The 22,809-nt window shown below is 46.0% G+C and overlaps 1 protein-coding gene across 3 annotated transcripts in view; it reads right to left on the reverse strand.

Moving 5' to 3' along the window:
* Positions 1-9,257: 9,257 nt before the first annotated feature.
* FZD4 (frizzled class receptor 4) overlaps positions 9,258-22,809 on the reverse strand; it is a 62,609-nt gene continuing 49,057 nt past the window's right edge. The window contains exons 1-2 of one of the 3 annotated variants that reach the window (XM_030200155.1): positions 14,450-14,535; positions 9,258-12,053 (exon numbers count right to left, since the gene is read on the reverse strand). In XM_030200155.1, coding sequence (XP_030056015.1) covers positions 10,734-12,053; positions 14,450-14,455 — 1,326 coding nt within the window. In that variant the 5' untranslated portion in view covers positions 14,456-14,535 and the 3' untranslated portion in view covers positions 9,258-10,733. Of the gene's footprint in view, positions 12,054-14,449; positions 14,536-14,934; positions 15,398-22,809 lie in introns of those variants that run through there. The other 2 variants (XM_030200154.1, XM_030200156.1) reach the window with 2 other exon arrangements.

The raw sequence follows: 22,809 nt of genomic DNA on the forward strand, positions 1-22,809 counted from the left end.
CCCAAAAGGATGGCTTCATGGAGAGATTTAACCAAACTTTAATCTGTATGATAAATAAATGTAGGAGGGGGGATGTTAATGATTGGGAAGTGATCATTCCTTATGTATTATTTGTATATCAGGAAGTGGCCCAAGCATCGGTAGGATTTTCTCCCAGATGTGGTTAAAGATGTCTGAGTGGGAGAGGACCAAGAAATCAGTTTGGTGCCCGAATATGTGCAGAAATTAAGAAGAAACAGGGCTTTTTTTGAGGGGGTACTTGGGGGTACTGAGTACCGGCACCTTTTCCATTGTCTGCTAAAATTGACCCATGGACACCAAGTTTTAATGAAAGAGCTCAGGCTCTACACACCAGTGATCACCCCACCCCTGAAGAGTGGCCTGACATTTGAGTACCGGCACCTTTTTTGCTAGAAAAAATGCACTGAGAAGAAAACTAGTAACGATAAGAAAGAAAATTTGAAACAATCCCAGGGAGAGCAGAAGGCTTATTATGATCGGAAGGCCAAAGAGAGGGAGTTTAAGCCTCAGGATAAGTTATTGATACTGCTCCCGACCTTGGCAAACAAATTGTTAGCAAAATGGAAAGGCACCTTTTTGATAACCCAACGAGATCCATTAACTTATGAGGTTAACCAGGGTCGAGAGAAGACTCAAGTGTATCACATTAATCTGTTAAAGCCTTGCGTAGAAAGAGAGTGGCTGACTGGGGAGATAGTAGGGGAGGATGTTGGAGATTTAGGACCTGATCCAGGAGAGATGAAAGAGGAGCACCCTGTCCAGACTGGGGAATCACTACAACCCCAACAGAAGTTACAACTGCAGGCCTTAATACATCAATTTCAAGAATATTTGTCCCACTACCCAGTCGTACCCATGTAGGAACCCATCAAATAATAACTATGCCAGGCAAGATAATAACACAAAACCTATTCTGAATACCTCAGGCCAAAAAGAAAGAAATGGAAAGGGAGGTGACCGAGATGTTAAAAATGGGGATAATTGAGTCGTCTACCAGTGAATGGGCTAGCCCCATTGTTTAAGTCCCCAAACCAGATGGGAGCACCCGGTTCTATGTGGACTTTAGGGGGGGGAGGGTCAATAGGGTGTCACAATTCAATGTCTATCCTATGCCTCATGTGGATGACTTGGTGGAAAAACTAGGGAGAGCACACTACTTGTTCACTATTGACCTCACCAAAGGCTACTGGCAGATTCCGCTAGAAAAGGAGTCAAGGGAGAAAACCATGTTAATAACACACCAGGGTCTATATCACTTTAAAATGTTACCCTTCGGACTCCATGGAGCTCCGGCTATGTTTAAAAGGTCATAAACCAAATACTGAAGCCACACCAGGCATATGCCCGGGACTATCTAGACAATGTTGTTTTATTCTCTAGTACATGGGAGGAACACTTGACCCAATTGCGGGCGGTCTGTGAGGAACTTAGGCAGAAAGGGCTTACAGCCACCCTCAAAAAATGTGCACTAGTCCAGAGTTAAGTGCAGTATCTAGGTCGTTGTGTAGGGGGAGGTAGGATATGACCCATGCCATCCAAAATAGAAGCCATTCAAAATGTAAAAATTTCCTCAAACCAAGAAACAGCTGAGGGCCTTTCTAGGACTGATCAGGTATTATAGAAATGTATACGCAAATTTGCAGAGCTGGCTGCGAATCTTAAGGACCTACTATGAAAATCCCAGCTGAATAAGTTAAGGTGGGATAGAGTGGCAGACCATGCCTTTACCAAACTGAAGTAGGCCCTATGCAAAGATCCAGTGCTGCAGAATGTAGATTTTGATTGACAGTTTATTCTAAGAACTGATGTTCAGGAGTCAGCTTAGGGGCTGTACTAAGCCAGGGAGTGGGAGAGAATGAATATTCCGTAATCTATTTTAGCAGGAAATTAACAAAAGTAGAGCAAAGGTATTCCACAACAGAGAAAGAATTCTTGGCAGTAAAGTGGGCAGTGGAATCCCTATGATACTACCTTTTAGGGAGACACTTCACCTTTGTTACTGACCATGCTCCACTCAAATGGTTATATCTAATGAGAAATCATAATGCCAGACTGATCAAATGGTATCAGTGGAGCACTGGGTGAGAATGGGACATCTGAATGCTGACTTCCTTATAAGGGAGAGGGGTGGCATGGTGGAGGAGGAATCAAAGATCTCAAATAGGGGAGAAATTTGTGATGGGGTGTACATCCTATCATAGGGGAAAGGGGAGCCTATACCTTCAGGTAAGTGGTTATAGAAGGATTTGGCCTACACCTTCGGGTAGGCGGAGGCTGGAGGACTCGGGCTACACTTTCGGGTAGGCGGAGGCTGGAGGACCTGGGCTACACCTTCGGGTAGGTGGTGACTAGTCATAAGAGGATTTGTCCAACATCATTGGGTAGGTGGCAGCTGGAGAACTCGGCCTACACCTTCGGGTAGGCATCGACTTTCCAAGATGGTCAGAGGAAGACTGAGTGTAAGCAGTTGGAGAAAAAGACAAGATTGAAGTTGTGGACATACTGGTGAGTAAGGTTAGTGGAACATAACTAGAAAGGTATTAATCCGCAAAAAAATCTTTTCCAGAGATGGGAAGGCGGTAGAACGAGAGGACATGAAATGAGATTGAAGGGGGGCAGACTCAAAAAAGATGTCAGGAAGTATTTTTTCACGGAGAGGGTGGTGGATGCTTGGAATGCCCTCCTGCGGGAGGTGGTGATGAAAACGGTAACGGAATTCAAACATGCGTGGGATGTACATAAAGGAATCCTGTGCAGTAGGAATGGATCCTCAGAAGCTTAGCCGAAATTGGGTGGCGGAGCAGGTGGGGGAAGAGAGGTTGGTAGTTGGGAGGCGAGGATAGTGGAGGGCAGACTTATACGGTCTGTGCCAGAGCCGGAGATGGGAGGCGGGACTGGTGGCTGGGAGGCGGGAAATATTGCTGGGCAGACTTGTACGGTCTGTGCCCTGAAAAAGGCAGGTACAAATCAAGGTAAGGTATACACATATGAGTTTATCTTGTCGGGCAGACTGGATGGACCATGCAGGTCTTTTTCTGCCGTCATCTACTATGTTACTATGACTGAATGAAGCGGTATAAGGGTCAGAGAGATCATCAGCATGAATGTTAGTCCGCATGAGTGAGGGAAGGGGAAGATATTTCAAGAAAGAAGGAAAGCCAGGAGTCGAAGTGAGAAAGAAAGGGATTATATGGTCGCTACCTGGAGAGGTATTGAAGTAAAAAGGTAGATGGAGTAAACTTCAAAAGGAAGAAAAGGAAAGAGTGAGGCAGAAGAAGGGGTTGAAATCAAGAAGAAGGTACAGTAGCAGCCCGACTTCTCTCTTGCTTTTGGTTACTAGATAAGAGATATGCGCTGGAACCATTCCACGCCTCATAACAGGAGTTTTCTTTTAACAACTGTCATGTATTTGTAGGATATCTGATACTTACAATATTAGATGTTGGTATCTCCTAGAAATTAAAATAAAGATTAAAAGACAAGTTGTAGGTGAGTGCTTTCTACTGCAATAAATTAATACATTTGTGGCTAGCTTTTCAGCATTACACACCTTCACCAGAGAGTCTAACATAACAAAAAGTTTCACACATAATAAATAGCGCTATTTTCTGGGGACCATGCACACATATCCATTCAAATATCGGGATGAAAAAAAAATACATTGGTCAGGATCCTTTTGAATTTCCTGACAAATAATAAAAATTTGGCTTGCACAGCATGCTAAATGAAAAAGTCGAGGAAACACACAAACACTCACTGTGGTGACACAAACCTTCTTTGGAAATTAGGCTAAAACATCAAGCTAATTTAAAGGTGCTATGCACACTGCTACCACTAGGTGTCACCTATCACCCACAAAATGATGAAATTACTTTTTTTTTTTAGGGGAAAGAGGATGGGATTTGATATACTGCCACATTTGAAGCATTTTTACATATTATGTACAGCTACTTATTTTGTATGCAGGGAAATGGAGGGTTGAGTGACTTGCCCACAGTTGCAAGGAGCAGCGGTGGGAATTGAATCCGGTTCCCTTGGTTCTCAGGCCACTGCACTAACCATTAGGATACTCCTCCATTTTAAAGACAATGCTATAGCTTTAGCTATGGTCCTAAATTCACCACATCTTCATTGGACCCGAGTAGTAGGGTGTTATTCTCCCTCCCCCCCCCCCCCCCCCCCCCCCCCCCCCCACCAGCAAAAACTGTGTATTTTCTCTGTCTCTATTAAAAAAGTGCAGAAAAGACTCCTCAGTCATCGATCACACATTTCACCTAAATGTTTGTTTAAAAGATTTTCTGCCTCAGAGCTGAGGCACCGTGAAGGCATGCAAGCTAACTGTAACCTCTACAGTTCTGAATCTACAGCAGATGCCTGTGTTACTGCAGCTGGACTCTGGAATTCAAATTCATATGCTTTTCCCACTTCTTACGCATTTGTCTGTGTGGATTTTTATTCTTACCATAGTGTTGCTGGTTTCTACCACATCAGCAATCATATTTACTATGCATAGAACCATCAGGACTTTGAAAAAAGGTCTCCCAATCTTTATTAAGCAGTGGTTCCCCAGTGGCGTTCCTGGCCTGGATGGCACCTGGGGCGGAGCGCCAATGCGCCCTCCCCCCGCTAAATGACACCTTCACCCCCCCTCCACCGAAATGACACCCCCCCAGGTGCATGCCGCTGGGGGGGTGCCGCGGCGCGCCTGCTCCGAGTTCGCTAAACTTTGCTTCGCTGCAGCTCCCTCTGCCCTGGAACAGGAAGTAACCTGTTCCAGGGCAGAGGGAGCTGCAGCGAACGAACGACGAAGTTTAGCGAACTTGGAGCAGGCGCGCACCGCGGCACCCCCTAGCGGCGTGCACCCGGGGCGGACCGCCCCCACCGCCCCCCCCCCCCTTGGTACGCCACTGTGGTTCCTAAATCTATCTTGCGGGGGTTCCCCAGCCAATCAGGTTTTCAGGATAGCCACAATGAATATTCATAAGACAGGCTTGGGAACCACTGTTGTAAAGTGTTCTGGGGCAGTGGAACATCTTTTTGGTTAGAGAGGACAAATGAACTAATCTCCAGCCCCACGCCTCAAGCTCTGTAGTTGCAACTGCTGTGTTGGACAAAATATTGGTAGAATCATGGCCCCAGTGGGCCAACTCATTCCGCTGCCCTTCAGGTGCCTAGTTTTGTATTTCTGACTTTTCCCCAGTTATTTCTCCAATAAAGTTAGAAGTACAAACTCATCCATGCAAAACAGTAAATCCTGGGCAGTACTAGCCTATTCTGCTGACATGGGCTGAGAAGAGGCTCCAGCATCCGACAACAAAGAAAGAACACTCAAAACTCTCAAAACATTCACACAGTTAATAAATCAAATGTTTTATTTTTCCTTTTAATAAAAAAATTAAATAGCAAAGGTTTTAACAATGATAATTTAGACATTTACAGTACATACATGTCTCAATGAAGACATATGGTTTTTGCAAGACGTCATTAAAAATTAAAAAAAAAGTATAATTCAGTGTCCATTCCTCAGCCATTCCGAAGTTCACATTGGTTTGACATGAGCAAATATGACTTGTACCTGTGTGTGATTGTTAAGGGTTTCAGAAACCTGTCGGTTCACAGACAAATCTCTCATCGTTGACTTGCAATAGAACAGCGATGGAGGACGACAAAGATCTGAGACATATTCTTTTGCTAATGCACTTGTCAGGCAGTAATTACGGTTCTTGCACTTTGGTTGGGTGTCTAAATGTAGTCTGACATGTCGGAAAACTGCACACAACTGGAAGTGACTGAAAAACAAGTTGGCATTAACTTTATAAAAATTTTACCACAAATTGTAGGATGTAGAGAAACCATTAATGAACACAATAGCAAAAAAGAGGTTTCTGACAAATAAAACTAGTCTTGTAATACAAAAATTTTATTATCAAAGTTCAAAATATCCTCTTTAATCCAAACTTATTATATGAATGGAACTTTAAATGCAAGAGCTTTCACATCAGGTTATATCACTCGATGAATTTTTCAAAGCACCTGCTCAAACCTAAATAATAGGCACATTTATATAGTTCAAAATAAAGTTCTGCAAATCCGACGGGACCCGTTTCGCCAATTCATAAGGCTTCGTCAGGGTCAAATTCAGAACAGGCATCTAATTGAAAGATCCCGAGTATGGCTAAGTTATCTCCAATCGATATAAACACAGAAGAACACAGTCTTCGCAAACGCAAAACAACAAAGAACACAGCGAAGATGACAAAAGAATTGGATCTTAAGACGATGTGTAGAAAGTCCAAATTTATTGATGAGTCCAAACCAATACCTCAGAGGCTCGACATGGCCATGTTTCGGTCAACTGTCTAGAACAGGCAACATTTCACTGCCGATCCTGTACAATGTAGCGTTTTGAGCACTGAGCTCCACAAAATGAGGTTTCTTTCTGAAAATAAATTGACAGATACAGTTGTTCCTACAAACCATTACAAAAGAACGTAAAGGCTCCTGAGGCAGGCCGGTTGGCCGAAACACGGCCATGTCGAGTCTCTTTGGTTTGGCCTCATCAATAAATTTGGACTTTCTATACATCATCTTAAGACCCAAATCTTTAAGTTATCTCCAAGCCATACACAGGATCTTTCAATTAAATGCCTGTTTTGACCCTGATGAAGCCTTATGAATCGGCGAAACGGGTCCTGTCGGATTTACAGATCTTCATTTTTAACTATATAATTGTGCCTATTATTTAGGCTTGAGCAGGCGCTTTGAAAATTCATTGAGTAATCTAATCCGATGTGAAAGCTCTACTTAGCATTTAAAGTTCCATTCTTATAATGTTTGGATTCAAGATGATATTTTGAACTTTGATAATAAAAGTTTTGTATTACAAGACTAGTTTATAACTTTATAAAAGACACACACAGACACATACCATGAAATAAGGGTAGAAAAGAGAGGCGAACCAGGAACAGGAATGAAAAAGGAAGCAACTTGCAAGAGATTAAAGAAAGCGGGCAAGTTAATGTTTGGAGGACTGGCTCATTCAGTAAATGGCACTAAACTAAGGCACTGTTAAGATCCACCTAAACGCCAGTTCCATAAAGGTCCCTTAGCGTTAAGCAACTTTTATAGAATAGCGCTTAGCACAGATTCATGCACCCAAATTTGGGCACAAGTACTTATGCCTGCTGAAACCAGGTATAAATGCTGGCATGCAACTAAAGGCAGTTGACTGCATAAATGACCCAATTCTATAACGCTGTGCCTAAATTTTGGGAACACCCCTGACCTGCCAATGCCCCTCCCCTGGCCACGCCCTGTTCAGTTGCACAAACAATTTAGGCACACAACGCTATAGAATAAAGCATAGGCAGATCCGTGCACAAGTTCTAATTAGTGCCAATTAACATTAATAATTGATTGTTAACGGCTCATTAATGAATTAGTTTGCACATGGATCTGGGATCTGTGCCCAAATTTGGGCAACTTTTATACAAGCCCGGGGGATAGTGACTAGTTTCACCTTAGCCAAGAAACAATGGGATCAGTAGCTGAGTAAAGATTAAGGCTGCTACCTGATCCCAGGGGCATAGTTAGGTGGGGCCTCAGGGGCATGGGCCCCACAGATTTAGTCCTGGCCCCCTCTACTTTCGACCCCCCCACTGACCCTCCCCCGCCACTTTTGATCCCCCCGCAGCCGCAAGGTACCTTTGTTGGCGGGGGTCTCCAACGTCAGGACTCACAGCACAGATCAGCGAACGCGCCGGAGACTAAGGCTGGCAGGGGTTGGGGACCCCCGCTAGCAAAGGTACCTTGCGGTGGCAGCGACAGCAGGGGGGGGTTGAAAGTAGCGGGGGAGGGTTGGTGGTGGCAGCGGGGGGGGGGGGGGGGTCAGCGGCTGGGGGAGGCGGGCTAAAATGTCCCCCCCCCACCTTGGGCTCTGAACCCCCCCCCTCCTGCCGAGGTCTGGCTACACCCCTGCCTGATCCCTGGCAGGTGGGAAAAGCTAAGACTTACAGTGCAACCAGCACACAGGTGACCCATTAAACGTTAAGGAGGCAGGTGGATAGAACTGTTGATTCCGCTCCAGCTTCTAGTAGAGCAGCCTGGGGTCGGGTCTGCTCAGCTAGCAGGATCGGTGATTTGAAAGATTTGGCAATTACTGTTTCCTTATCAAACTCAATACAATAAAAACTCTTGCCTGTTAACAGTCTCTTCCTTTGGGAGCTGAGGAATATTTTAACATTGCAAAGCTACATAGTGTGGAGGTCAAAATATGAAAAGTTAAGCACTCTGACTCTGCTGTAAGGCACCAAAAAGTGAAACACAAATATAGTTTCAAGGAATCCTTCTTGATATCTCATATCTCATAACATAGTAATTAACTAGTTATAACTTTTATGTAACCAATCATTTTTATTGCAATGTATCTGATGCTGCATTAATGATTGCAAAAAAAAAAAAAAAAAATTGCCAAAAAATTGTAAATAAATAAAACAAAAAACAAAAAATAATTGCCAAAATATTGTAAATAAATAAAACAAAAAAACAAAACAAAAACATCAGCCAAGTAATAGCTGTTTGTCCTATTGCTCTGACTACACCGCTTTAGCTAAGGATATCTCCTAGCTGTCTGCCACACAAGCTTGATCATTAAGAGGGCTCTCATTCTAGTCATCAGTCTTTCTTGTTCTGTGCCTCTGCTATGCTTTACTGCATCAATTCTTTATTTTTACAGTATGTTTTTCACCATGAACTATAGAAGCAGTATGGAGAGAGAGTGGCCCCTGGTTAGCCTGAGCACCAAGGAAGTCAGGGTTTAAATCTTGCTTCTACCACCAATATTTCCTGTGACCCTGAGCAAGTCACATTATCTCCCACTGTCAGGTACCTAATTAGATTGTAAGCTCTTTAGGGCAGGGACACATTGTACCAGAATACTATAAAGTAGAGGCCAACCGAATCTGGCCCAAAATGTGTGTTCAGTTTTTTTTTTTCGGTGTCAGTCAAAAATGTTGGTGCATTTTTGGCTGAAATGAAACTGTGCTGCACAGCCCCCCATCCTTTCCCTCCTCTCTCTCCGACCAGAAAGAGATTGCTGCTGGAGGTCCCAGAAGCCATTTTGATGCAGGAGCCGGTGCAGGCAAAAGCGAATGGGGTCACTCCTGCCCCCTCTAGCCACAAATGACAAGATAGGCCCAGGAGGGGGGGGGGGGCTGCTGTTGATAGGTGAGTCAGGAAGGGGGCTGCCACCTATGAGGGAATCCAGGAGAAAGCTCTTTGTGCCTTTGTGGGCGGGGGGGGGGGAGGGGGATGATGGAAAGAATGAGTGCGGGAGCCAGGGTGGGGCTAGTTTCGTTTTCGGCTTCATTTTAGGCTCAAAACTGAGCAGCCAATTTCGGCCATAGATTTGGTTTTGGCAGAAACACAAAATCCTGATTTCGGTTGCACTCTACTATACAGTGTCATATATGCCCAGAAGAACTATGCAAATGATAAGCATTTATTTAACTAGACAAACTCTCCACCTTTAATGCAGCCCACAACATCCTTCCAGAGAAACTTGTGTGAAAAACAAGGCAGACCCCCCCCAAGGAAGAAACTAAGGGAACTTCGCTGAACACTATCCTTTCAAGAAATGGAAAAACGATTTTCCCCAATTCTCAAGACTAAACGTCAGCCGACATTTTCATAAACGGGGTTATGAATAAGCAAAACACAGAACATGAAACATAGAACATGAAAGCAAATAACAAACAAAGGGCCCATCCAGGCATTCGAAGCCCTGTTCACCGGGGATGCCACCAACGTCGCTGTCACTGAATTCACGGGTGGACATTTGTACAACTGGCTTCTATACAGACAAAGCTGCCCAAAAAGGTGGCGTCTTGTTTTCAGACAGCTCTCTCCACAAACCTAGTGGAACAGCTCATTAAGCCTTCATCGCTTAGAGTGATAGGTCTTTGGGGTGAGTGAGATAAGCACCCTTCACAAAGCTGGCCTTGCTCTGAAGGACAGGATAGTCAGAGATGACCATGCTTGCCTTTGGTCAGCTACATATTGCAATATAAAATGATAGCTAACAAAAATAGATAAGCTCTCCGGACGCCTTTTGCGGTGTCCAGAATTAGCGTGGAGAGGAGATCCGAAGGCACGCCTTTGTGCTTAGATTTCTGTGTTTTCAATACAAAAGGCACAGCACGTGGTCTATTATGAGCATCGATTCTGGCAGTAAACAGCGCATCATTCACCTTTTTAACTTTACCCACATCATCCAGTGTTTAGTGGTTGTTGTTTTTTTTTTTAAGTTTTAAATCCCAGGCATCGTATATTTATGTTTAATTAAAGATACCATCTTCTTCTGCAAACGCCAACATGCAGCTGTGACCTAAGGCCACAGGGGACAACAGCATCCAACTAACTATGAAATGAGGTCCCGAGACTTTCCGATACTTCCGCAATGCGCATTCCAATCTGTAAAAAAGATCATGATTTTCTGACTTTTCACAGCTTTTCAATAATCCCTTCTTGCACCGTTTAGTCCGATACAGCACTGCTTCTGACCGCTGCGATATTTGCAGTGGGATTACTCGACAGTTTCCTGCTTTTGAAGGCTTTGTTTCACTCAGATTACTCCCTTTTTTCCCTCACGTCAGTGGACTGTCCAGCTGCCGATCCTGCTCGGAATATAAGAAAGGTCAGCTCGGAGGTTCTGGCTATACCACGGTTTCGTTCCCCTTTCCTGGCTTTCCCCAGTCATCTGCTCGTTTGTCCCGTTTTACCTTCCCCGAGTTCACCAGCCTGTTGGAGCACTTCTGCCAGGTGTGGCACGTTTTGGCCGACCAAATCCACATGCCCGATGTGATTCCCACCAGCAAAGACATGAAGATTTTAAGCATTTCCACTGCCATGTTGGAATCGTCCGCAGGAAATTGGAAATTGTTCCAGTTAGATATTTCATAGAAGTAGCAAGCTATGACGCACGTGGCTGGTACCGTGTACAAGACGGAAAAAACACCGATTTTGACCATCAGCCTCTCAAGCTTGTCTGTCTTTGTTCCATCCTTTTGGAGATTGGATCGGATTTTGAAAAGAGCCACCAAACCCGCTGCTATGAACAGAGTTCCGATCACTAGGTAGGTGAAAAGTGGGGCCACCACGAAGCCCGTGAGGGCATCTATATTCTGACTGCCAACGTAGCACAGGCCCGTGAGCTCATCAGCGTCGACCAATCGCATGATCAGGATGACGATGGTCTTTATGGCAGGGATCGCCCAGGCTGCGATGTGGAAATACGAGCTGTGCATCTCAATGGCCTCATGGCCCCACTTCAGTCCGGCTGCCAAAAGCCAAGTCAACGTCAAGACAACCCACCAGATGGAGCTTGCCATTCCGAAGAAGTACATCAGTAAAAAGATAATAGCACATCCTGTGTTCTTAAGACCTTCTTGGATAAGAACAGGCTCCCCTTCTTCAAAATCACAGGATATCCTCTCCCGGCCCACGGTCAGCCTCACAATATAAGCAATGCTATAAATATTATAGCACATGCTCAAAAATATGATGGGCCGTTCCGGGTACGAAAATCGGGAAGAGTCGATGAGGAAAGTCAAGACGGTAAAGGCGGTGGATATGAAGCAAAGACTAGCCCACACTGCCATCCATACGTCTGTGAACTCCTTAGCAGTCCTGCTGTACAGCCCGGCGTCGTAGCCGCACTTAAGAACGCAGTTTACGTTTCTCTTCACCCAGACGTACTGGTCAGAGTTAGGACCCAGGGACTGACACTCCTCTCCCAGGGTTACCTTGTTGTGCAGGGGGATTTCATCGTCCCCTGGTCCTTCCATGCACATGTGGTTATGGTCATTCTGTGGCGGGAACTTACTGCAGTTCAGGCTATCTGGCCAGGAAAAGCCAAATTCTCTCAGGACGGGCTCACATCTCCGTTTGACAGACAGACACATTCCACCGCAGGGACCGATGGGGATGTTAATCTTCTCCGTGCACATCGGAACATAGACGGAGCACAGGAAAAACTACAAGAAAAAAAAAAAAAAAGGAAGAGAAATGAAATTATTTGTACCCTAAACAGAAGATACTCTGAATACTGTAAAAGGGTTTTTTTTTTTCAGCAAATGGATCACACAACCAATAATAACATTATAAAAATGATCTGTCCTAACGTTTGCTTCAATATCATGTTCTAAAACAAATTCAATTAGAAGACTGGGCTGCAATCTTTTTAGGAATATAGTTACAGTAAGAACCGAGTGTGAACTTTTAGTAAAACAGACTGGTGTGGTTTACGTTTGAACGATGATTTGGTTAACATAGTAGCTAGGAAAGCAGAGGATCCCACTGTTTCTAATAGGATACAAGGCAGGTTTTATATACTCCTAGTAATGCTATACATAAAAGTCAGGTAGACACAGTAACTGGTCCGTATTAACTATCTGGGCAAGGAATTCACTGTCTATTAAAAGCAGGTTACCGTGTTTCCCCGAAAATAAGACAGTGTCTTATATTAATTTTTGCTCCCAAAGATGCGCTAGGTCTTATTTTCAGGGGATCTCTTATTCGGGAGTAGTAGAGGGACTGTGGCGGTCGGGAACAGTATTGAAGTGGGGGGCGGTATCCTGCAGGAGTAGACCGTGGTTCGCCTATCTGCCCACAGTGACCGCAGGACTCGAGCGGAGCAGAGCCGCCCTGGACGGGCTGGGAATGGAGGAGGGCTATGAACTAGGGAAGGTAATGGAATGTAGAGTCGGGCTGCTCTGGCTGGGGGTCTCGGGAGGTTGTGAGAGGGCTTAGGGCACAGGATCATCCCTACCGTATTACAAACGTTAAAAAAAAACTACGGTAGCTCCGTTTCCCGTTGGTGGCGCTTTATGCGCTCCTCCTGTACATTCACAACACTTTCCATCCTTCTAGTCTGACTTAGCCCTTGGGCGATGGAGCAGCGCCGAAAGGGCTCAGTTACTCATTTCTTTTCTTTTATTATTTCTGCAAGGGGGATGTTTCTTTTCTTTCCGGGCTCACTTACCGGTAGTTGATCTTCACAAAAGCGTGAAGGAGGATGGTAGGAGTCCGCTGGACGATAGATTTTCCACCTCAGTCTTGTTTCTTGCATTTCTTTTATGTTATTTCGTCTTTGGGTTGCAGCGAAAAAAATGAAGGTTTCTGTGTCCATGTCCCATCAGGGCCAAACAAAAACTTTGCTAGGTCTTACTTTCGGGGGAGGCCTTATATTTAGCAATTCAGCAAAACCTCTACTAGGTCTTATTTTCGGGGAAACAGGGTAGCAAAAATGTGCAATATTATGATATAATGGGGAATGTCTTGGTTTTCTTTCATGAAAAACGGTAGCTGGCTTCTTGGAAAAACACAACTCTTAGCAGGGATCCAATACAGAGGAACTGCAAAAGCTGTGGCATTCAGTCCGATTCTGCAAAGCTCCTGGGCACTCTATTTATCTGTTGTAAATACTGTAAGTTGGTCTGTTTGCCAATGTTTACACTGTAAAACAGTGTGTCCTTGAAACGGTACAATCTCTGCTTCCTTTTTTTTTTTTTTTCTTTATTAATGTAAGAGTAAAGATATAAAGATTCTACATATTATACTTTCTGCTTCCCCAGCCTCGAAACACAATTTTAAATTCATTTCTAACCTTTACTAAACCAGAGAGTTGAACCCAAGCCCAGAAGGAAATTATTCCGATTAAACTGCAGCTCACTCCGCAAACCAAACCGTTCGGGACCATTAAGCTAGGCTTTGTCACAACGTTCTTGGGTTACAGCACTATCCGGCTTTAATAGGTGAAACAGAGACGTTAAGTGCTGACGAATGATCCTGTTTCCTTATTCCCACCCAGAGCTAAGAGACAATCCGCAGAAACTTTCCATCCGAGCGGATCTTGCTTATTTCTTTATTGCATTTGTATCCCACATTTTCCCACCTCTTTGCAGGCTCTTTACGCTGCAACTCTTTCAAGATCCTTTAACCGTTTTGGAGTTTTGCACCCAAACTGGGAAATTAAATCACAACCTGACCTGTCCTGCTAAGCACCTCTCCCCCCCCCCCCCCCTCCCGCCCCTTTCTCCCTTTGGCAGCTAAGGAAAGCTTCAGCTCCTCTCCCCACTGCAATGGGAGAAAGTGACACAAGCAGCAGAGTTGTCACTTTCACTTGTTGTAACAGAACCCCCCTCCCCCCCCCCCCAAGAGTGCTAAAATACCCAACAATCACTAGCCACATAAGATCACAGGCGCCAAATCATTGGGGGGGGGGGAGGGGGTGCCATGCACAATACAAAATTGCCCCTCCCTGGACACCAATGAAAGAGCTTGCTCAATATTGGGGGGGGGGGGGGGGGTTCAGTACCTCTTATGCATCAGATCACACCAAGAATGGAAGAAGCATCAGTTTGCGATTTACCATCATCAGGTTCTGAACTCGTGCACTAATTCCAGCACCTAACAGAACCAACTTTTCAAAACAGGATCTGGAGGGTTAACTCCGTGGACACAGCAAAGCACTTTCTTTAATGCTGTGGGGGGTATTCAAGCATCAAGAAAGAACATATTACACCCACGGAGCTGGCACCCATGTCCCTCCCAAGGCAACTGAAATAGTTTCAACCTGAAGCTTACAACAAACAGCCCAGGATATTTAAAACCACTGCCTTATCTGCAATTTAAGCAGAAAAAAAAAAAAAACCTTGGATGTGACATTTACGAACTCCTGACACAGTCACACACCTAAGTGCATTACACTTTCTGCCAGCTTTGCCATTCCACACTCCATCCCCCCACCCCGAGATAAGGCTCTGCTTACTTAGTAACAGTTATCAAGTTGCATCTTTTTAGGAATGTGCACTTAAGCGAGCCAAGCAAAATTTGCAGCTGGAGCTCGGTACTGACCTGCAGCTGGCTGGAGCAGCCGTACTGAATGAGAGGCGTAAACGTGGTCAGCTGCAGCTCGGCGTCCGTCTGCAGTTCATGCCCCACCAAATTGGGCATCTTGGTCACATTGTAACCCAAATTCTGGCACATGGAAATCTTAATGGGATCACAGCGCCTTTCTTCTTCGTCCCCGAATCCGAGCGCCCTCCCTGCCAGCAGACAGCAGAGCCCGAGGATCCGGAGCTGCAGCCCGAGCCCCATCTTGCAAGGAGGCGAGATCAGCTGCAGCAGGTCCTCTCTGTGCAAGGCAGCAGAGCCAGAGAGCCTGGAAACAGGGAAGAGCTGTCTTTTGAAAACTTTAGTTTTAATTTGTATTCCTCTTGATTATTTGAAATTAAGGCAATCGGGTCCAGATCTTGCAAAGCAAAGTTCTTGAGGGGGGAGGGAGGGAACCCACAAAGTGCTCCTGATGCTCCTACAGCTCCTGCGCTCAGTGGTCTGAAGTTTTTCCAGTGCCTGTCAGGTCTAACCGGGAGAGCTGCGAGTCAGACTCTCATTGCCGGGATCCAATAGGAAAAGAGCAAATGGAACCGTAGCCAATCGGAGTAAAGGAGGGGAGGGCTTTACAGCTCTTACAAAACAGGCAGTAGAGGAGGTCTTGGACTCAGAGCGTGCAGGAGGTGGGAGAGGTGGTTGTGATATTGTAGGTGGGGGTGGGAAGGAGTTAACTTTGCACAGTCTCACACTTTACACAATCTGTTTTTAGATTTGGGGGCTTTAGCGTGCAATCTTGGATCTGTATTTATTTGTCAACTTTGGAGCAACCTCCCCTCCCCAGCCTGTGTACAGGGAGAGTCGTGTAGTTGCCATGTGCTAGTTGACGTAAAGATAGCTAACGAGCTTGTTTGTGTACATGACAGTCCTTATCCGATTCTAAGTTTGTACGTTTGTGCCTATAGCTGCTGCAGTTCGTGGGGAGAGCAGGCTCCAGAAAATCTTGTCCATTTCTCTCTATACCCAGTAACTGTCCTCCTGGTGCTTGCCAGTTTTCTCCGTTTTTTTTAAAAATTGTATATTTATTTCTGGCAGCCTGGGAGGGGAGGTACTAAGTATGTGTGAAATCCCAAACTATCCGCTCCAACGGTGTTTCCTCTGCTCCAGTTCCCTGCAGGTTATGTGGGAGGGGAGGGTGCTGGAAGTAAAGTTGCACCTTGCTAAATGAGATTCACTTTGCAGGGGCGTAGCCAGACTTCGGCGGGAGGTGGGGTCCAGAGCTCGAGGTGAGGGGGCACATTTTAGCCCCCCCCCCGCCGACCCCCCCCCGGCCATTGCTGACACCCACCCGGCGCCACCACCAACAACAACTTTGACCCCCCTCCCCCCGCCAACCCTCCGTTGCCGTCACCTACCTTTGCTGGCGGGGGTTGGGGGTGCCCCACCAGCAAAGGTAGGCAACGGCGGGTTGGCGGTGGGAGGGGGATCGAGAGGGTGATTGGGAGGGGGGTCCAGGGCCAAATCTACGGGGGCCCAGGCCCCCGTGGCCCCACGTAGCTACGCCCCTGACTTGTAGGAACTTTGTTGTGGGCCGATGCTCAAAACCTAACGCTGGCGCTAGACGCAATGAGCACAGAGGGGCAATGGGAGGGCTAGCACGCACTAAACCACTACTGCCAGGCTAGCGTATGTGCCCGGTGGTAATTCTGAATTTTGCGCACGCCAAAATCCACTGTAGAAAATTATTTTCTACTCTCTACCGCAGGGGACATTCCTGGCGGTAATCGGCAGTTGGCACGTGCTGTGTGGTTACCGCAAGGGTAGCGCGTGAGCCTTTACCATGAGGTCAATGGGTGGCGGTAAGGGCTCAGGCTGTAAATAGGCGTGCGCTAGTTTTAATTTCAGTGCACGCCCATTGCTCGGCCAATTAAAAAAGGCCCTTTTTCCCGAACGCGGTAAAAAATGGCGCAGTTTGTGCCTAAAAGATGCACCCACACCAGGGGCGTAGCCAGACACCCAATTCTGGGTGGGCCTGGGCCCAAGATGGGTGGGCAGAAGTACTCTACAAGTGATTTGGTCTCTCCCTCTCTCACCTGCATGCCATATGGTCTCTCAAACATCACCCCCTCCACAGCATACCTTTTTAATAGCAGATTTTCACTGACAGTGAGCAGCAACTTATACACACTGCTCATATTGGCCCCTACTACTACTACTACTACTACTACTATTTAGCATTTCTATAGTGCTACAAGGCGTACGCAGTGCTGCACAAACATAGAAGAAAGACAGTCCCTGCTCAAAGAGCTTACAATCTAATAGACAAAAAATAAATAAAGTAAGCAAATCAAATCAATTAATGTGAATGGGAAGGAAGAGAGGAGGGTAGGTGGAGGCGAGTGGTTACAAGTGGTTACGAGTCAAAAGCAATGTTAAAGAGGTGGGCTTTCAGTCTAGATTTAAAGGTGGCCAAGGATGGGGCAAGACGTAGGGGCTCAGGAAGTTTATTCCAGGCGTAGGGTGCAGCGAGACAGAAGGCGCGAAGTCTGGAGTTGGCAGTAGTGGAGAAGGGAACAGATAAGAAGGATTTATCCATGGAGCGGCGTGCACGGGAAGGGGTGTAGGGAAGGACGAGTGTGGAGAGATACTGGGGAGCAGCAGAGTGAGTACATTTATAGGTTAGTAGAAGAAGTTTGAACAGGATGCGAAAACGGATAGGGAGCCAGTGAAGGGTCTTGAGGAGAGGGGTAGTATGAGTAAAGCGACCCTGGCGGAAGACGAGACGGGCAGCAGAGTTTTGAACCGACTGGAGAGGGGAGAGGTGACTAAGTGGGAGGCCAGCAAGAAGCTTATTGCAGTAGTCTAAACGAGAGGTGACAAGGGTGTGGATGAGGGTTTTGGTAGAGTGCTCGGAAAGAAAGGGGCGGATTTTACGGATGTTGTAAAGAAAGAAACGACAGGTCTTGGCAATCTGCTGGATATGAGCAGAGAAGGAGAGAGAAGAGTCAAAGATGACCCCAAGGTTTCGAGCTGAGGAGACAGGGAGAATGAGAGAGCCATCAACAGAAATAGAAAACGGGGGGAGCGGGGAGGTGGGTTTAGGGGGGGAAATGAGAAGCTCGGTTTTGGTCATATTTAATTTCAGGTGGCGTTGAGACATCCAGACAGCAATGTCAGACAAGCACGCTGAAACTTTGGTTTGGATGCAAGGTGAGATATCAGGGGTAGAAAGGTAGATTTGGGAGTCATCAGCATAGAGATGGTAGGAAAAGCCATGGGATGAGATTAATGAACCAAGGGAAGAAGTGTAGATAGAAAAGAGGAGGGGACCAAGAACAGAACCCTGAGGTACGCCGACAGGCAGAGGGATAGAAGTAGAAGAGGATCCACCAGAGTGAACACTAAAGGTGCGGAGGGAGAGGTAGGAAGAGAACCAGGAAAGGACAGAGCCCTGGAATCCAAGTGAGGACAGGGTATCGAGAAGTATGCTGTGATCGACAGTGTCAAAAGCAGCAGAAAGATCAAGAAGAATGAGGATGGAATATTGACCTCTGGATTTAGCCAGTAATAGGTCATTGGAGACTTTAGTAAGCGCAGTTTCGGTTGAGTGGAGAGGGCGAAAACCAGATTGTAGTGGGTCAAGAATAGCATGTGAGGAGAGAAAATCAAGGCAGCGGCGGTGAACAGCACGCTCAAGTAATTTGGAGAGAAATTACTGTCCCTCCTGCATACCCTGTAAATACCAGATCTTCGCCTGCAGTGAGCAGCGACTGATACATACTGCTTGCACCAGCCCCACAGCCTTCCCTCTGATGTAACTTCCTGTTTCCGCATAGGCGGGAATACATCAGAGGGAAGGCTGTGGGGCTGGTGCGAGCAGTATGTATCAGTCGCTGCTCACTGCAGGCGAAGATCTGGTATTTACAGGGTATGCAGGAGGGACAGTTGGGAGTTTTTCGGCTGGTGGGGCTTGGGGAATCCCTGCTAGCCACATCATAGATGTGCTGCTACTGGGTGGGCCTGAGCCCAAAATGGGTGGGCCTGGGCCCACCCGAGCCCACCCTTGGCTATGCCACTGCTACTTCAGGCCACTTTTTACCTCAGCTTAGTAAAAGGACCCCAGAGGGCTCTGGCACAGGAGACAATGTGATTGCCAAAACGTCGGGCAAATATCATGCAAATATAGTTAAATGGATGTTAATGAGGTCATTTCCTATTCCCTTCCAATGCTCAAAGAACAGCGCACAAAACAAAGCCGCCTTTACTACTGAAAACCTAACGCCAACTCGGAAGACCTGTTGGGGGGGTGACTGAAGAGAGGATTTCCCATGATTTTTCCTTTGAAAGACAATCTGGCATCTCTCAACTTCCCCAACTCCCCCCCCCCCCCCCCCCCCCCTGCCCTCCACCCGGTAAATTTTAAATCCTTCAGTGCTGGGCTGGCAGAGAGCAGCGACTCATACCAGCTTCTTCAGAGTGGAGGAGTAGCCTAGTGGCTAGTGCAGTGGACTTTCACCCTAAGGAACTGGATTTGATTCCCACTGCAGCTCCTTGTGACTGTATTTAGTATATACCTGTATATACTAAATAAACTGCATTAAATGTAGTTGTAAAAATCACAGAAAGGCTGTATATCAAGTCCCAATTCCCTCCCTTCTCCCACTAGCCCTGAGTCTTCCCTCTGATGCAACTTATTGGTCCACGAACAGGAAGTTGCATCAAAGGGAAGGCTCAGGGCTGCTGCTGCAGGCCCAGCACTGAAGGCACCAGGGGGTAGGGTGGGGAAGGAAGCCAAGAGACACTGGATCACCAGGAGTCTTCAGCTGGAGCAGCTTGGGGATCTCCACCAGCCACAAGCCAAGAGACACTGGATCACCAGGAGTCTTCAACTGGAGCAGCTTGGGGATCTCCACCAGCCACAAACCAGCTCTGCTGGGTGGATGGGCCTGAACTCAAAGTGGGTGGGCTTGTGCCCATGTGGACCCACCAGTGGTTACGCCACTGCCTCCCCCAGGACTACGTTACATTCCCTGGTGGTGTAGGTAGGGCTACCCCAGTTGCAGCAGCCATTTTGAAACTTCCACCAAAAACACATGGTCATTTTTGTCTAAAACGAAAACCTTAATTGAAAATTAAAATAACCTATCTGTCAAAACCGAAACTGGGCAGAAAAAGGATTTTGGGCTGGTTTCGGTGCTGTAACAGAAACTGAAACCAAAATTCAGTTGGCCTTAAAAATCAGCTATTGGGGGAGAGAAGGCCACCGGACCACCAGGACCCCTCAGGTAGGACCGGGGCAGCGGGGGCATCGGCTGCAGTGGCACTCTTAGTGCCCGGGTGCCCAGATCACCCTCAGTCTGCCCCTGGCTGCTACTTTCCAGGGAGGCTGCCAGTTAAAACAAGAGCACAATCTGGGCCTCAACCTCTGTGTGTAGGCCACTCTGTAACAGGAAGTCTGCGTGGAGTGGGTGGGGACGTGGCCTGCCTTCAGCGCACATAGAGGCTGAGGCCCATGCTGTGCTCTTGTTTTAATTACCGGGCTTTCTGCTGAGTTTTGCCACCACTGTCCGCCATAGTTATATGGACATGCCAGATGCAGGGGCCCTCCATGGTTACACACTTAGCCCAACAGCTGGTTTAGCTGGTCTGGTTGGAGCTGCAGCCCTGGTGTCAGCCATGGGTCGCAGATTTGTAGAGGTCCCTCTTTCTTCCTCCCTACAGCTGCTGGGCATGCACAATTGAAATCTGTGTTTGAACTGTGGGGTTTTATGACTACAGAGCCCTATGTAGGCAGGCCCGGCAGCTATAGGAAGGAAGAAGGCAGAACCTTTGTAAGTCAGAGGACCCATACCAGGGCTTCAGCTCCAACCAGACCGGTTTACAGTACTGCTTGGTCTGGTTGGGAGGGCAAAGGGGTGACACGCTATTTTTTTGAGGGTGGCACTTGCCACCTCATGTCACCCTGTAACGACACCTATGTCTTTCCACAGGGCCAACTTGACCATGAGGCAAACTAGGCAGTTGCCTAGGGCAGCAGTTTGCGACAGGTGGCAAAGAACAGCTATAGTAAAAGCAAAACAAGTAGTCCTGATTGTCACAGAAACTCAAAGATCCATTAGCGTGTTCTTTACATATTTGTGTATTTTTACAGGATTGTTTTAGGGGTAGGAGTGGTGGTATAGAGGTGATTGATCATAATTTTTGAGTGTATCAAAATCTCAGGAAATTAATTGAAGGGCGCAAGGCTGAAGGTTCCCCCTAAGGCACTGTTTCTCTGCAGTGCCCCTAATCTTGTGGTAATACTGCAGTGGAAAGTATTTGTGCTGACATAATCCCAGTTAATGACTCTTTTGGCTCTTCCACTTGAAATCTGAGTGGAGCGTCAGACTGCAGTGTAATAACGTATTAGTGTCAAAAATTGGAATTTGGGAACTAATTATACTAACTTGCTGGTTTGTAGTCCACACTGAAACCCAAGGTTTGTCACGCACACTCATCATACTGTTAGCTTTTTGCACCTTTGACCCTGTCATTTAACAATATGTTCTGTAAAATACAATTTTAAGTGCTTGCATTTTTTTATACTTATTTGACAATATTTTTTTTATTTTTCTTTCCTATGGTCTACTACTACTACTACTATTTAGCATTTCTATAGCGCTACAAGGCGTACGCAGCGCTGCACAAACATAGAAGAAAGACAGTCCCTGCTCAAAGAGCTTACAATGTAATAATGGTCTCATTTTTCTTCTGTTTTTCAATATTTTATTTAGATTTTCTTCTATTCTCTACTATTCATCTTCCATCTTTCTTCATTTTTATTCCCCTTTTGATTTTTTTCTCAGCCATTTTATAATTTTTTGATTTTTTAAATACTTTTTATCTTTAGCTGTGTGACATTTCAAAATCTTCCTTTAGTCGTAGTTTGGTTTTGCCTCCCCCCCCCCCCCCCTTTTTCTGACTTCATGCCATGTACAAGATTTTTTTTATTCCATTCTTTTAATTTCTCTTTTCTCTACTCCTCTCTCATCCCTTGTCTACCATCTGTTTGACAATCCTCTCCTTCTCTTCCCGCCTCCCAGCTCCTGCCAAAGTAACTGTCCCCATCTCTTCCCCTACCCAATATCCTTTCTACCTCCACTTCTCCTCATCTCCCCAGCAACATTTATTCCTTTATCTCTCCCTCTCTCTCTCTCCTCCCTTCTATCCATCCCCAGAGCACTTCACTGAGCCAGTGATCCATATTGGACCCATCAGGAAGTAGATGGTTTTCCAATGGTATCGTTTCAAAATTGCCCTTAGCATGACCACAACTTTAATTAGTCTCTATTGGCCGGATGTTTTAGGGGTTCACGGGGAAGCACCGACCTATATGTGAGACCTTATAGACTTGCCTACTAGGAACGCAAAAAGATCAGCTCGCACATTCCTCAATCTCCACTACCCCAACTGTAAAGGACTAAAATATAAATCCACATACGCAACCAGTTTCTCCTACATTTGCACGCAACTATGGAACGCACTACCGAAGACCATAAAAACAACGTAAGACCTAACTATCTTCCGAAGGCTACTGAAAACTGAACTGTTTAACAAGGCATACCAATAACATCCATCCTAAATACTAAACAATAAGACTGCACATGAACTAGGAAAACCGAACTCTTATCACTTGACTGATTAACAACTTTGTTACTAAGGAACAAGCATTACCACTTTAATCCTCATGTCGAATATGATCTCTCTATAGTCGATGACCTAATGTATGTTACAACCCAATCTATCATTCGCGAACCAATATGCAATACCATAACGTATTCTTCTTTACCATGTATATAAGCACCTTAATGCAAGGCCTTTTGTAATTCTGTTACCGGGAAATGGCAACCGCCATTACGG

This window comes from Microcaecilia unicolor, chromosome 4 (genome assembly GCF_901765095.1).
Source record: "Microcaecilia unicolor chromosome 4, aMicUni1.1, whole genome shotgun sequence".
Taxonomy (NCBI): domain Eukaryota; kingdom Metazoa; phylum Chordata; class Amphibia; order Gymnophiona; family Siphonopidae; genus Microcaecilia; species Microcaecilia unicolor.